The sequence below is a fragment of the Notechis scutatus genome, chromosome 2 (assembly GCF_049901735.1).
Source record: "Notechis scutatus isolate UNSWTSFEM ecotype Mainland chromosome 2, rNotScu1.2, whole genome shotgun sequence".
Lineage (NCBI taxonomy): Eukaryota > Metazoa > Chordata > Lepidosauria > Squamata > Elapidae > Notechis > Notechis scutatus.
This window is the reverse complement of record NC_142010.1, coordinates 233,328,188-233,340,960: the sequence shown is the minus strand read 5'-3', so window position 1 is coordinate 233,340,960 and position 12,773 is coordinate 233,328,188. Positions and strand designations below refer to the sequence as shown.

At 35.9% G+C, this 12,773-nt stretch overlaps 1 protein-coding gene across 1 annotated transcript in view; it reads right to left on the bottom strand.

Annotated features, from left to right (window-relative positions):
• Positions 1–4,029, bottom strand: part of FCHO2 (FCH and mu domain containing endocytic adaptor 2) — a 78,241-nt gene extending 74,212 nt beyond the window's left edge. The window contains exon 1 of the mRNA XM_087958260.1: positions 3,834–4,029. Coding sequence (XP_087814386.1) covers positions 3,834–3,866 — 33 coding nt within the window. The 5' untranslated portion in view covers positions 3,867–4,029. The remainder of the gene's footprint in view (positions 1–3,833) is intronic.
• Between the last annotated feature and the right edge of the window lie 8,744 nt (positions 4,030–12,773).

The following is a 12,773-nucleotide window of genomic DNA, read 5'->3' as shown; positions in this document are numbered from 1 at the left end:
CACTGTAATATTAATGCTGTTGAGCGGAGTCCTGGGTTACCCTAGCCCAGGGGTGTCCAACCAGCTTTGCTGGCTGAGGAATTCTGGGAGTTGAAGTCCACAAGTCTTAAAGTTGCCAAGGTTGGACACCCCTGCTCTAGCCTGTCTGTATCATTTTAAAGTATAATATATGTTAACATAGCTTATTCTGGAAGAATGACTGCCTATTTAAACTTACTGCATCATATCCTATTTATTCACTCACAAGCAAGAAAGGAAACAAAATGTGTTGTAAGTTGTAAAATATTAAAGATTAATATCTACACAGCACAAACTTCAGAGAATAAAAAAGGCTGATTTTCCTTTGATCCATTAGGCTAAACTAGAACTCTAAACTAGAAATGTCTAAACATAAGAAAAATCCAAATACTGCAAGTGGAATTGTTCAGATTTTTACTGTTTTGCTGAAAATGTCTTCTTCTAGACAACAGAAAATAAATCTCATAATGTATGTGCACCATTACTGGACAACTGTGGCAAAATCTGAAGCAACACAGCATAGTACCTCATATGCAACTTAATTGGTTAAAAAAGCTGAATAATTATCTTTCATTATGCTAACTTTTTTAATGTCCAAGAATATTTAAAGCAATTCAATTTATAGTCCATAAGAATATCTAGATTATTCCATATTTCCAACTGTCAAGTCAATCTCCTTCATCCTATACCTGTTCCTTTGATTTTATTTACTTGACACCTCAATACTGGACTTTACATTGAATTTCTTTCAGTAGCTTTAAAGTTTGCTTTCTTCCTTTTGCTGCTAATTATTGTTTTCTGTTTGCTTTGTGTTTTAGGCAGGCTTAGTAACTACTTCCTTCATGCTCATCCAAATAATTCACAAAAATGATGAATGCCACAAGGATTAAGAAGGCACTTTCGCTATCAAGATCTGCATCTGAAATAACACAAACATTAATGAACACTTGTGTCATATGACTCTGCAATCTGCCGTGGACTGAAATATGAATATCAGGATTATAAGGTTAAAAATAAAGACTCTTTCCAGTCAAACTTGGCTTCTGGGGAGGATCTAGAAATGATCATGTTGTTTTTAGTAATAATATGTAAATGATTTGCCACTATTTACTTCCAGAATTATGAGGGATTTTAATATTGTTATTGAAATTGTAAATAATACGGAAAGTTCCTAGGCAACTGCCCATCCAATATAAGCTAAGATCAGTAATGGTGCTAAGGTAAAACTTGAATTAAGAGCATTCCTGAGAAATAGGTATTGTTTACTGAGAACAAGCAGAAAAATATGTGTGCTGTCCCAGCCAGTCTATGGGAATTGGATAGTTACTTGGGAATTATGAGCTGTCCCCTTAAGGGAAGGCATCATGGTAAATGTAGTTAAAGGTATCCTGGGAAATGTAGTCCAGGTTACGTGGCCACATCTGTAATCCCGATTGGTCACTAATTTGACCCTTGAGAGGTTGGGGGAGTTTTCCTCACTTTTGCCTGAACTCCCTAACTCATGGGAGCTGCTTTCTATCGCTATGAGATGGGTTAGGAGATAACCATATTTTACTTTTCTGCCTTCTGCACAGAGGTGGATTTGAAGCTGTACAGATGCAGATAGATAACTCAACAAGATGTCCATAACAAATTACATTTATTGGTTCATCAGGTATCCTCATAACTCACGTTTGTGACGAAGTTCTTCTTTAATGACCAATCCTTTGTATACCTGCCTTGTAGTAAAAGATGGTTATCTCCTAACCCATCTCGTAGCGATAGAAAGCAGCTCCCATGAGTTAGGGAGTTCAGGCAAAAGTGAGGAAACCCCCCCCCAACCTCTCAAGGGTCAAATTAGTGACCAATTGGGATTACAGATGTGGCCACGTAACCTGGACTACATTTCCCAGGATACCTTTAACTACATTTACCATGATGCCTTCCCTTAAGGGGACAGCTCATAATTCCTAAGTAACTATCCAATTCCCATAGACTGACTGGGACAGTACAATATGTTTTACATGTTATTGACCATGCTTTGAAATAGTTGCTGTTCTTGCCAAATCAAAAGTAGTTACAAAAAATGGTGAGAGGTGTCCATATTCATCAAGCAAAAACATAAAAAATGATGGTGAATAGATGAAGTATTTACATCCCAATTTTCACAGATTCTGGAAAAAGGGATTTCACTATATAAGTAATTACATAATTACCTCAAACGTTGCAATGACCTTGAATAAAACTACCTTCGGTCCAAGAAACTAACCTTAGGTACTGTACTGTTCATAGCAGCAGCAGTCATTTTGTGGTTACTAACTTTTGCATCAGTATTGACAAAAAATATAGCCAAGTTACAGTTGTTAGGGGGTGTACCTCATTAACTTCAATGGAAGCAGTTTCTGAGTAAATGTAATTATGTAATATATCTGAGAATGTAAAAATAATTTCCATGATGGAAAATATTTTAAGGCTCTTCAAACCTCAACTACATAGATAAACACACACACACACACATATATATGAAAGATAAAATGGTTTTTTTCACCATTTGCAATATAATTGTGCGCATGCCTCTTTAAATAGAAATTTCCTACATTCCTTTTATTTAAATGGATTTCATTCTATTTGCAACCTTAACCACCATTAGCCCACAGCTTTAAACAATTGTTTGCAAGAAAAACAAATCCAGTTGGCAACTAAACTTACATAGTTTTTTAAAAATTCTGCAGACACATTTCATTATAATTTTTAAGATAGTAATTAAAACTAAACCAGTGTTAACGTCTATGTTAACAGCCTGTTCATAGTTTTAAGATTATGGCTTGCCCAACTAATAACTACTTGTAGAGTTTCCTCCTAAATTTTAAAGTCAGGGAGAGAGAAAGAGGGAAAAACTTAATAGTTTCCCTCCCTGACCAGTAGCACATACAAACAAGCATGGAGTCTGGTAAATGCACAATTGCCTAAAACTGCAGGATCAACTGGCCTTTATTTTTGAAATGCCACTAATCCTTCTAAGTGTGCAATTCAAGTACTCAAGGCACATAACAATACAGTCTCAACTGATAACTTCAGCTTGCCATTCATTCCCTTTGTTTTCTTGCGTTGTCTACAGACATTTTCTTCAAAAACACTCACCGCCCCCCCTCCCCCAATGATAAATGTTAAGGAAAAGAACCGAGAAGGGCAACACGAACTAAGCGTACGCTACGGGGTGGTTGTAATTCCTTAACAAAGCCTTAACGAAATATCAGTGGCATTTAGAAATCCTGGGGAGGAGAGGGAACTTCCACAGGGAACGAAGCTCTCGTGTTTCCTTCGCAGGAGGGCAGGAAGGAAAAGTAAACAAACCCACCCCGCCAGGCCGAGTCGCCTCTTAAGACCCTCCTCGCTGACCGCGGTGGCCAAACCTCCAGTTGACCAAGAGGCGGATGGGAGGGCGACCGAGCAGGTGCTCGCCTTCCCCCGAACCACGACCCTCGGGGGACACGAGTCCTGCCAGGAAAGTGGCTTGGGAGTCAAGGCGTCCCTGGTGCCGCCCTTGAACCTCGGTCGGTCCGCCGCACCCGCAACGTTTCCCGGGAGAAGTTCCCGGACAAACAAAAAAAAAGCCTCCGTCCCGACCGGCGCCTTCGCCGCCTCAGCAATCGACCGTCAACGGCAGGCCCCAACCCCGCTCCCAAGTGGCGCAGGGGCCGCGAAGGGGCACCGCCGGCTCCGGCTCCCCGAGCTGCCTGCCCGATTTCTCTCCGCTTCCCCTGCTTATTGTAGTGACAGACCCTGCCCTCCAAGCCAACAAAAGACTGCCCCGTCCCGAGCAAAGCAGCCCTTACCCAAAAACTTTCCAGGAAGTATTCCATGACCATCTCGCCGCTTCGGCCCGGTTCCTTCCGTCAGCGGGGGCCTCTTTAAGAAAGAGGAAACAGTCTCGGAACGCCGCCCTTTCCCTCACGGCACAACCGCAACTCCCTCCGCCTGCCCAACTCCCGTCTCCTGTGAATCCAGGCAAGCGGAGACGCATGCGCATGCGCCGGATAACCGGTCAAGGCGCAGGCACCAAACTTCGAAACAACATAGACGCTGGAACGCGCCTGCCCGCCTTTCCCCGCCCCCGCCCTTCCCGGGAAGGGATTGAGCAGGCGCGCTAAGGCGGTCGGCAATGTGGAAGGGAAAGGCCGAGAGCGGCGGAGTGTTCGCCGCATCTGGATTTGGCGGTGGGGAGGGGGGATGTTGCAGGTCTGGTGGAAAGGGGGCGTAGGCCCCAGGATCCTTCTAGGGTGGCTGGAAAAGGCGAGCTCGAACCCAAATATTCAAAGCACCCCCTCCCCTCAAGTCAAGCGGATTCCTTGTTAGTGGGTTACAGGCATTAACCTGGCTGTGGCTTTTTCAAACATTGCCTGCTAACAAGGTAAACTGTAGTTTCGATTTGTAGTTCATTTGCCCGAAGAGCTAAATAAGATAGTTGTGCATGTGAACTTAGCTCAGGTCATAATTTACTAGGTGATGATGATGCAGAGGATGAACACAACTCACAGATTCACCTTATTGTATTTAACAAAATTTGACCAGAGTCCATTCCCCACCATCCAGCCAGACCTGAAGTTGCTTCTTGGATGAGAATCAAAACGTCTTCAAAGTAAAACCCAGAAAGTCCAGTTGCTTCTTGAAAAGCACCTTTGGGACAACCATGACCTAGATGACTGAGAATCTCCATAGGCATTTGACCAGAGTTCTGACATTGTTTGTTTTCCCCTTTGTAATGCAGGTAGTCCTTGATTTACGACCACAACTGAGCCCAACATTTCTGTTGTTAAGTGAGATGTTTGTTAAGTGAGTTTTGTCCCTTTTATGACCTTTCCACCATTGTTAAGTGAATCACTGCTGTTGTTAAATTAATAACTCGGTTAATTAAGTGAATCTGGCTTCCCCATTGACTTTGCTTGTCAGGTCACAAAAGGGAATCACATAACTATTGGACACTGCAATTGTCATAAATATGAGTCATTTGCCAAGAGCCTGAACTTTGATTACACAACCACGGGATGCTGCAATGGTGGTAAGAGTGAAAAATGGTTATGTCACTTTTTTCAGTAGTTGTAACTTTAAACAGTTACTAAATGAACTGTTGTAAGTCGATGATTACTTGTACATGTTTTTTGCTCATGGTTTCATCATCTTTTCATTTGTATAAAAAAGAATGTGTCAGTTTGAATGATAAAGGCACCATTGGTTTTGGATTAGTACTTGCAATTTCTCCATACAGTAGAACATCCTGAAAGTATCCCTAACCCTTACAAAGTTGTTATACTTAATTTTGTCTTGTGGATAAAAACACCAGTAAATTGCAGGCTCTTTATATTAGTGATATACAGTACAAAAAACATAGAAGCTGGTTTCTAAGTATTTTTTCTGGATCATGCTCTTTGTATTTCAAATAAAGTTCAAGGAAAGGAAAGTCTTTAGTTAAAATCAGCAAACTACTCTGATGCATATAGATTGCATTTAACATATGTGGTTCAGCATTAGGTTGAGTACAATGTAAACACAACCATAAAGGCTACATTGATTGTAAAAAGACTTCAAGATCTACTGGTATGGTATGTAAAGCAGCCTTCTCCAACTTATTAACTTCCTACTATGTTGAAACTGCAATTCCCAGGATTTCCCAACCTGCATGTTATACAGGTAGTCCTCACTTAACTACAATTGGGACCAGCAACTTGGTTGTTAAACAAAATGGTCGCTAAAGAAATTGCAACAATGCATACAATCTTACTTCATCTTCCCTTTGCTTTACAGAATTGTGAAAGTTGTAAAAGCAAAGATTTAAGTTACCATACTTTCTCACCAATATGGTAACTGAACAGCTGCTAAATGAGGGACAAATTAAATGAGGGCTAACTACATATTTAGGGCAATGGTTAGCAATTTCCATACTATTTAGATCTCTGGGGCAGTGAAGATTTCAGTTGATTTCCAAGCCCTATGATAACAATATCCACTAAAAGAATGTTCTCTGTAATTGAGAAATTTCTATTTAATTCCTGTTTTCCAGCACTTCCTGGGGACAGTACTTTAGGGCAGTACCCCTTTACCAAATTCAATAGGAGAGAACGATTGTTATATATTATTTATTTTGCAAAAGGGTTAAACAAAGGTAAAAAATAAAATTGTGTATCTGCCCTTTACTGAGAGAAGGCAGCTGAAATGACATTTCAATTATACTCAATTATACTGTCAAACTTGCCATTCAGTTTAACGAAGGGGAAAAAAGTTGCAATACATCATGTGACAGCGCTGTGATGCCATTTGACACCCCTGCTGTATATGGTTGAAGCAAGAGACTAAACAAACACCTTATTGATAGTCAATTTTGCAGAGAGGAAATGATTATTCTGTTGGTTTTCCTCTTGGTACAAGCCCCAGGCTATTAAGCCATGAGGAAGGGCAGAAATGAAGAAGCCGTCAATTATTATTTTTAAGGTAGAGAGGTGTGCTGGTGTTCAACAAGGATTTTTGTTATTTGGTTGGGAGGAGGGATTCTGTATATCCAGAATAACATATATGAAAGGATACACAACAATCCTTTTGGTCCTGAATTGGAAGCCCTGAAAAATCCATGTTTTATAGGAAATTTTATATGCTTAGGAGTTTTGTGCTGGTTTCTTTCACACTATGCATAAGGAAACATCTACCACTAAAATAAGAGTTTTACAATAAACTATTTTTACAATTTGTGAAATATCATGCTGGTTGTAAAATAATTGCAGTCTTGTATCATCTTGCAGGACAATACCATACCCCACAGAGGTTAGGAATTGTTGTGCAAGATTTAGCACTGAAAGGGAATGCCCATGAAATACCCATATACAGAGCAAGGCCTCTTTTCCATTCTCTTCAATGCACTTCAAATAACTAGCCTTTGCCATTATTCTTGCTTAGGACTTTACTTTTCCTATGTAATAACCATAAAGAAAAACTGAAATCTTAAAATTATGCCCCAAAAAGCACTAAGTGAATACTCAGTGATCTCTATCATTTCTACAGCAGTTTTAAAATGTGTTCCCCGAATGTGAATCACATGGGATTCTTTTCTTAGTAAAATGATCAGCAGTGATGCACATTGCAGAGATCAGTGTTCAGAGACAACTGTTGCCGTTTTAAATCTGACATTTGTGCAATAGCTTGCTTTATTCATACATAGGAAACTGGAGAAAACACATCTCCTTCCCTATTTATTTTCTTTAGTACTCCTGCTCTTTCACTATTTCGGTGGCAGTTGATGTAAAGACTAAGAGATGTATTTATTTATTTTTTAGTTTGAAATTCCAGAGGATAAGAATTAACAATTAGTGGGAGAAATAGAAATTCTACCCTTTTCATGTAGATACAGAAGTGTATGGATACGAAAGAGTAGTGCATTCATTCATTTTCTTTAAATATATATTCCTTTAACCTATCGTCAGTTGATTTTTATAGATATTTTTTAACTTGAAAAGCACACTGTAGATACAACCCTTTCTGTACTACATACTCAGTATTCTGTTCAAATTTTAGATTAATTTATCTGTAAAAGATATACTGACAATCATGGTTATCATTTATATCATGTTCATATTTCCCTAAATTCATATGCTATTTTGTCTATTGCTACCCATGTCCCATCTGTACAATGCTCTCAGTCCCAACTGCCAATCTATTAAATCTTAACAACCTTCCATAAGCTTTTTCATATATCCAACTATGATTTCCAGTTTAAATTCTGATTTTCTTTGGTTTAATTGCATCTTTTATTAAGCAAACTAAGAACAAGATTAAGAGACATCCCTAGTTCAGATACTTTTTTTTGATAGAGCACATTTTCAAAATCAGTTACATTTCACATATTTAAAAGCTAGCAGAAACCAAGAATGTAGACAAGCAGTTCATAGAATAAAAACAACCGGTCTGCTGATACAAAACTTTTAATGTTCAATATAATTACATCGTCAATATTTTAAAATGTTTCTTTGGTGTTGTATTTTCACTATTAGCTTTTGTAGCTTGAAACAATATAAAAATACATGATATACTAAGTGGTTATTGATTTTCACTTGCATGTACTTTGAGCATCTCTAATAAGTTTTCATTTGTAAATAAATTACAAATGACAAAATGTTTCTTTTATATATCCACCAATTTCCATCTAAATGGGTTTTGCAAACTAGACTTCATATTATCCCAATATTCCTGGATGCATGCCTGTTTCAGATTCCATTCCACCCATTAAAAATATTTGGCCTTATATATTCCTAAATTATCTATTCATCAACCAGGACCATGGGGTCTTGTAAAGATTGCTATTTAAGGTACTCTGGAAAAATGTTTTGGTATTGATTGAAGTATTCAGGAAAGGCATGTTACAGATCTCATCTATTAAAGGGGGTTTATCTGGGAGGACCCAGGTTGCATACACCGTTTGGAACATCATTCCTCCAGATCCTAGATTGGTTCTGACCCTTTTATGACTTTAGGAAGCCACTGAAGACAAGGCTCTGCCATTGTTCTTGGGGGTCAGGCAATGGTGGTTTTTGCGATAGCTGTGCTGAATTTGACACAAGGATGCGCTTTGCCACTGATCAGTTATTTTAGTTTTAAAGTAATATTGAAGGTTTTACAATTTTTTAAAGTGCTGTGAACCACTCAGTTACTTAGGTGAGAATATAAAAATTATATATTATTGCAGTGTATTTTGTATATTTATGAAAATGGCTAGGAACCCTTAATAGTTTGATAATCAGTAAGATCAGGTTATGTTCAATATTGCCAATGTATTTCTCAGATTCAAACTCAGATGCTAGTTGTAAGATCTGTGCAGCTGTACATGACTTGGATCATGTTACCTTAGGCAGTGCCAAAACGGATATGCAATCTGTGTAGAGCACTTTATAAATTCCAATTTATTCTAGAAATTGAACCTTTTTGAAATGCTTTTAGAGATCTGCGGAAAGCCAAACTTTGGAAATTCTCCCCCTTCTTTTATAGCTCAGAATTCTTTAAATGCTTGTGCTGTTTTTTTAAGTTTATATTTTGTTATTTAAGACAATAAAAGTGTGATTCTTCCTTAGTTATCCTAAAGCTTTTATTTTTGCAAGGAGTAAATTAAATTTAACTATGACTAAAACCCAATGAATAGATTTCCTTGAAGTCACTTATCATCCAACAAATGCCACTGTCTTGATGCCAGGTATTAAATCATGGCAACATTTATGTTACAAATATAAATAAATATATTAATGTAATAATTTAATATTCAGTTGGAATATAACTGTTCTATCCTAAAATAGAAATTCAATTCATATTAAACTGTGTAAAAGAGGCATATCTGCAAACCTAATTGATTTTGTCTATTTGCTGCTAAAGCCAAAGAAAAAGCAATGTGTATATATATATACAAATATATAAACAAGTGATTCTATGTTAATTAAATCTACATGTTTTTTCCTGTAGCCAGTAATAACTTCCCAAATATCAGGATAAACTGGAAGCTACATAAATGAATTAAAACAAATCAGTTTTCAATGGCTCCTTCTCTTTTCATTAAGAATCAGAGTGCAGCATCTATTTAAACAAATTTTATTAACATAGTTAAGCAGTGATTAACATTCACATCTATTATCACATCATACAAATGTAAATACAAAATTACTACATTACAATATATATTCTCTGCATGATCCAAAATATTTGGTGGCCCCAAAATTGTTTAGAATTCAGCAGCTTATCAAAAATTGAAACCATATTGTATTTAAAATGAAGCTTTGTTGGCAGAGGCAGACAAGAAAAATCAACTTAATAAAGTTTGAGAAGTTGCTGAAGGATATGTTTGAAGGGAATATTCTAACACATATGGAAAACACATCCAATTTAATGCTTTCAAGCAAACTTGTACAACCTAAGTTGTCAGCAGAAAGATCTGACTACTTCATTATTTTAACTATTGTTAGTAATCTAATTCAAATAAACAACCGTATGGCAAAGTTGATTAGGAGAAAAAGTATAGTATCTTTATAAGAAAGATGACAAAAATGTGCCATCCAAAATGTTTTAATTGTACATACAAAAGTAGTACTGATTCTAAAATGAACTGTCACACAAGAATCAAGTTATTAGGTGGGGAAAGTTAGGGAAATACCATATCATCAAAATTAATTTGAAGTTTAACTATCTTGTTTAAAAGTGCATCTATCCAGCAAAATAAGATCAAACAATTACTTTAATATAACCATTAAAATTTCTCTGTTACGTTTTCACTTAGTCTTTTAGTGATGAAACTGCACTGTATATGCCCATATTAAAATTTCAGTCAGGACAGCCTAAACACTGATTTAATTTGACAAGCAAGTATAAAGAGTATAGCTTTAAATTGCAGACATTTTAAATTAAGAACATCAGAAATTTCTGTGCAGTATTAAACTGTATTAAAATGTCAAGTTGTTAATCTAATCACCTCAAAATCAAAATATCCTGAAGAGCCAAATGCTAACCACAGTACATCATTCACATACAAACAGCAATGTTAATTTAAGAAATTACTGCTTGGCATTATAGTAGTTTATATCAGAAAAAAATGATAATTTTCATGTTTATCCTTTAGGTATTCGTTATCCCAAAAAAGCCTAGGCTACTTCGATATGAACATATTCCAGGTCATAATCTTTTTTTTTTTTTGACAACAGGAACATAACTTTGCACTGCACAATATAAAGTCTATTTTACGGTGATTATTGGGTACTATTCATACAGATGCATTCATCTCTTAAAAAGAATGTTATACATCCGTGTTAATTCATTCAATATGAATAAAATAAGTAATTGCTGTCCCATAGTAACTCAATTTAGATATGAAAGTTTAAGACATTAGGCAGTTCTATATGAACAACAAATTGGTACTCTTATGAAATAAGCCTCTTATCTAAACAAAAGGGTACAAGATTATTTACCTGAGATAAAACTAGTATGAATATTTCTTATCTAAATAACAGAAATTTCAGCTTTGGAAATCCTCTTACAATAGTATAAATCTAAATTACACAGTATTTATGTAGCTTAAATACTTCAATGCCAATGCTAAAGAAAAAGAATTATCACAGTGTCAATATTGTTTATTACAAAAGTAACATTACTTAAAAAAATCTATGAATTTTATGAAAGTTACCATGACTTCATCTTCAGCACGGCAATAAACCAAGACTACAGTCCTAAGCATACTTACTTGGAAATGAATCCTCTGAAATGTATAGTACTTCAAATTAAATACCATTAAACACTGAAATCTAGATCAAAGACTTGATTTCTACATACCAGCTTAGAAAAAAATAAGATAAAAATCTTACAAAATGTTATCCATTCCCCTTCAATTTAAAGAAATGCAACAAAGATGTTAGATAAGACTTTTTCCCTTAATAGTCAAATTTAACAATCAAAAACTCTACATTAGTCAAGTTAAAGTGTAAAGGAGATACTTTTATTTATATATATTTTTAAATATACTTTCTGTTACCAACTTAGGTTGATCAGCAGCTTTGTTCATTGTTAGAATCCTTCAAAAAGCAAAGGGGCCTTCAACACGAAAACAAAGCCATATATAAAACAGTAAACACTGACCTCCTGAGGTTCCTACAACAAAAATATTCAAGTAGAAAATCTACATCATTTAGCAGCGGCTATTTCTGTAGTTTAGCACACTAAGCACTTAATTCACTGTGTAAGGAGCAGATTTAGTAAGCCGTGCCTATAGCATGCCAAGAGGCAGAGAACACTGGAATGTAACAAAGACAAACATACAATTCTACAGGACAACATTCAATTAACATTCAAAACTGTCAAAAATACACAAAAAGAATTATGTTTTATATATCCCATGATGCAATATATTTGATTTACAATTTAGTGTTGTATTAGAATTCTCCTTACCACAAATTCTATACCAAAAGCAGCTTCTGCAAGTATATTGTAATTTTATTCATTATGAATACTGTTTGCTATGAAGCCTTAATTTGTTAATTCTAACTGCAGTATTGCTTTGCTACTTTTCTGTGAGATCGGCTAAATTACAATAGAACAGTAACATCCCTTTATATTAACCCATGTAATAAAATTATCTCTCTATATAAGTAGCTTCTATGTGCTAATCTTTAATGTTATCAGCAACTATCAAATTCAACAACAGAAGGGCCAAAATAAATAAAAATTTATCTTTGAGAATTCCTTATAGAAATGTAAACTCTTGCCAAAAGGCAAGTTCTGGCCTTAATAAATGTTAAGATTTACGTTCTTCGGAATTCATATCTACTTCATTGATTGAAAAAGCTAGAGCAAAGGTCAGCTGAAAGTTCTGGCTTCCAATACAACAAGTTAGTTGAAAGTAGATCACTATTTGCAATTTTATTCCAGTGGTTTTAATGGCATAGTAGCATAAACCTGTTCATAAGACGTTTATACAGGACACATTGTAATAAATCATTTTCAAATATATTTGACCCCAATGAAATTTACAAAGGAAAAAAAAAGGAATGTATAGGACTTGTGCATGCTCCCATGCATTAAAAAAAGCCTGAAATAAGATTTCATAAATTCATACTCATACAAGGTTGATCTTCAGTGCAATGGCTAAATCATACAACAGACCTTAAAAAGAATCAAAATCATACACTCATTCCCTACAAAATGGTTATCCAGTATGTTTTTTTAATGTAAAGATGAGAAGCTAAATGTAAGGCGGTTGTTATGGC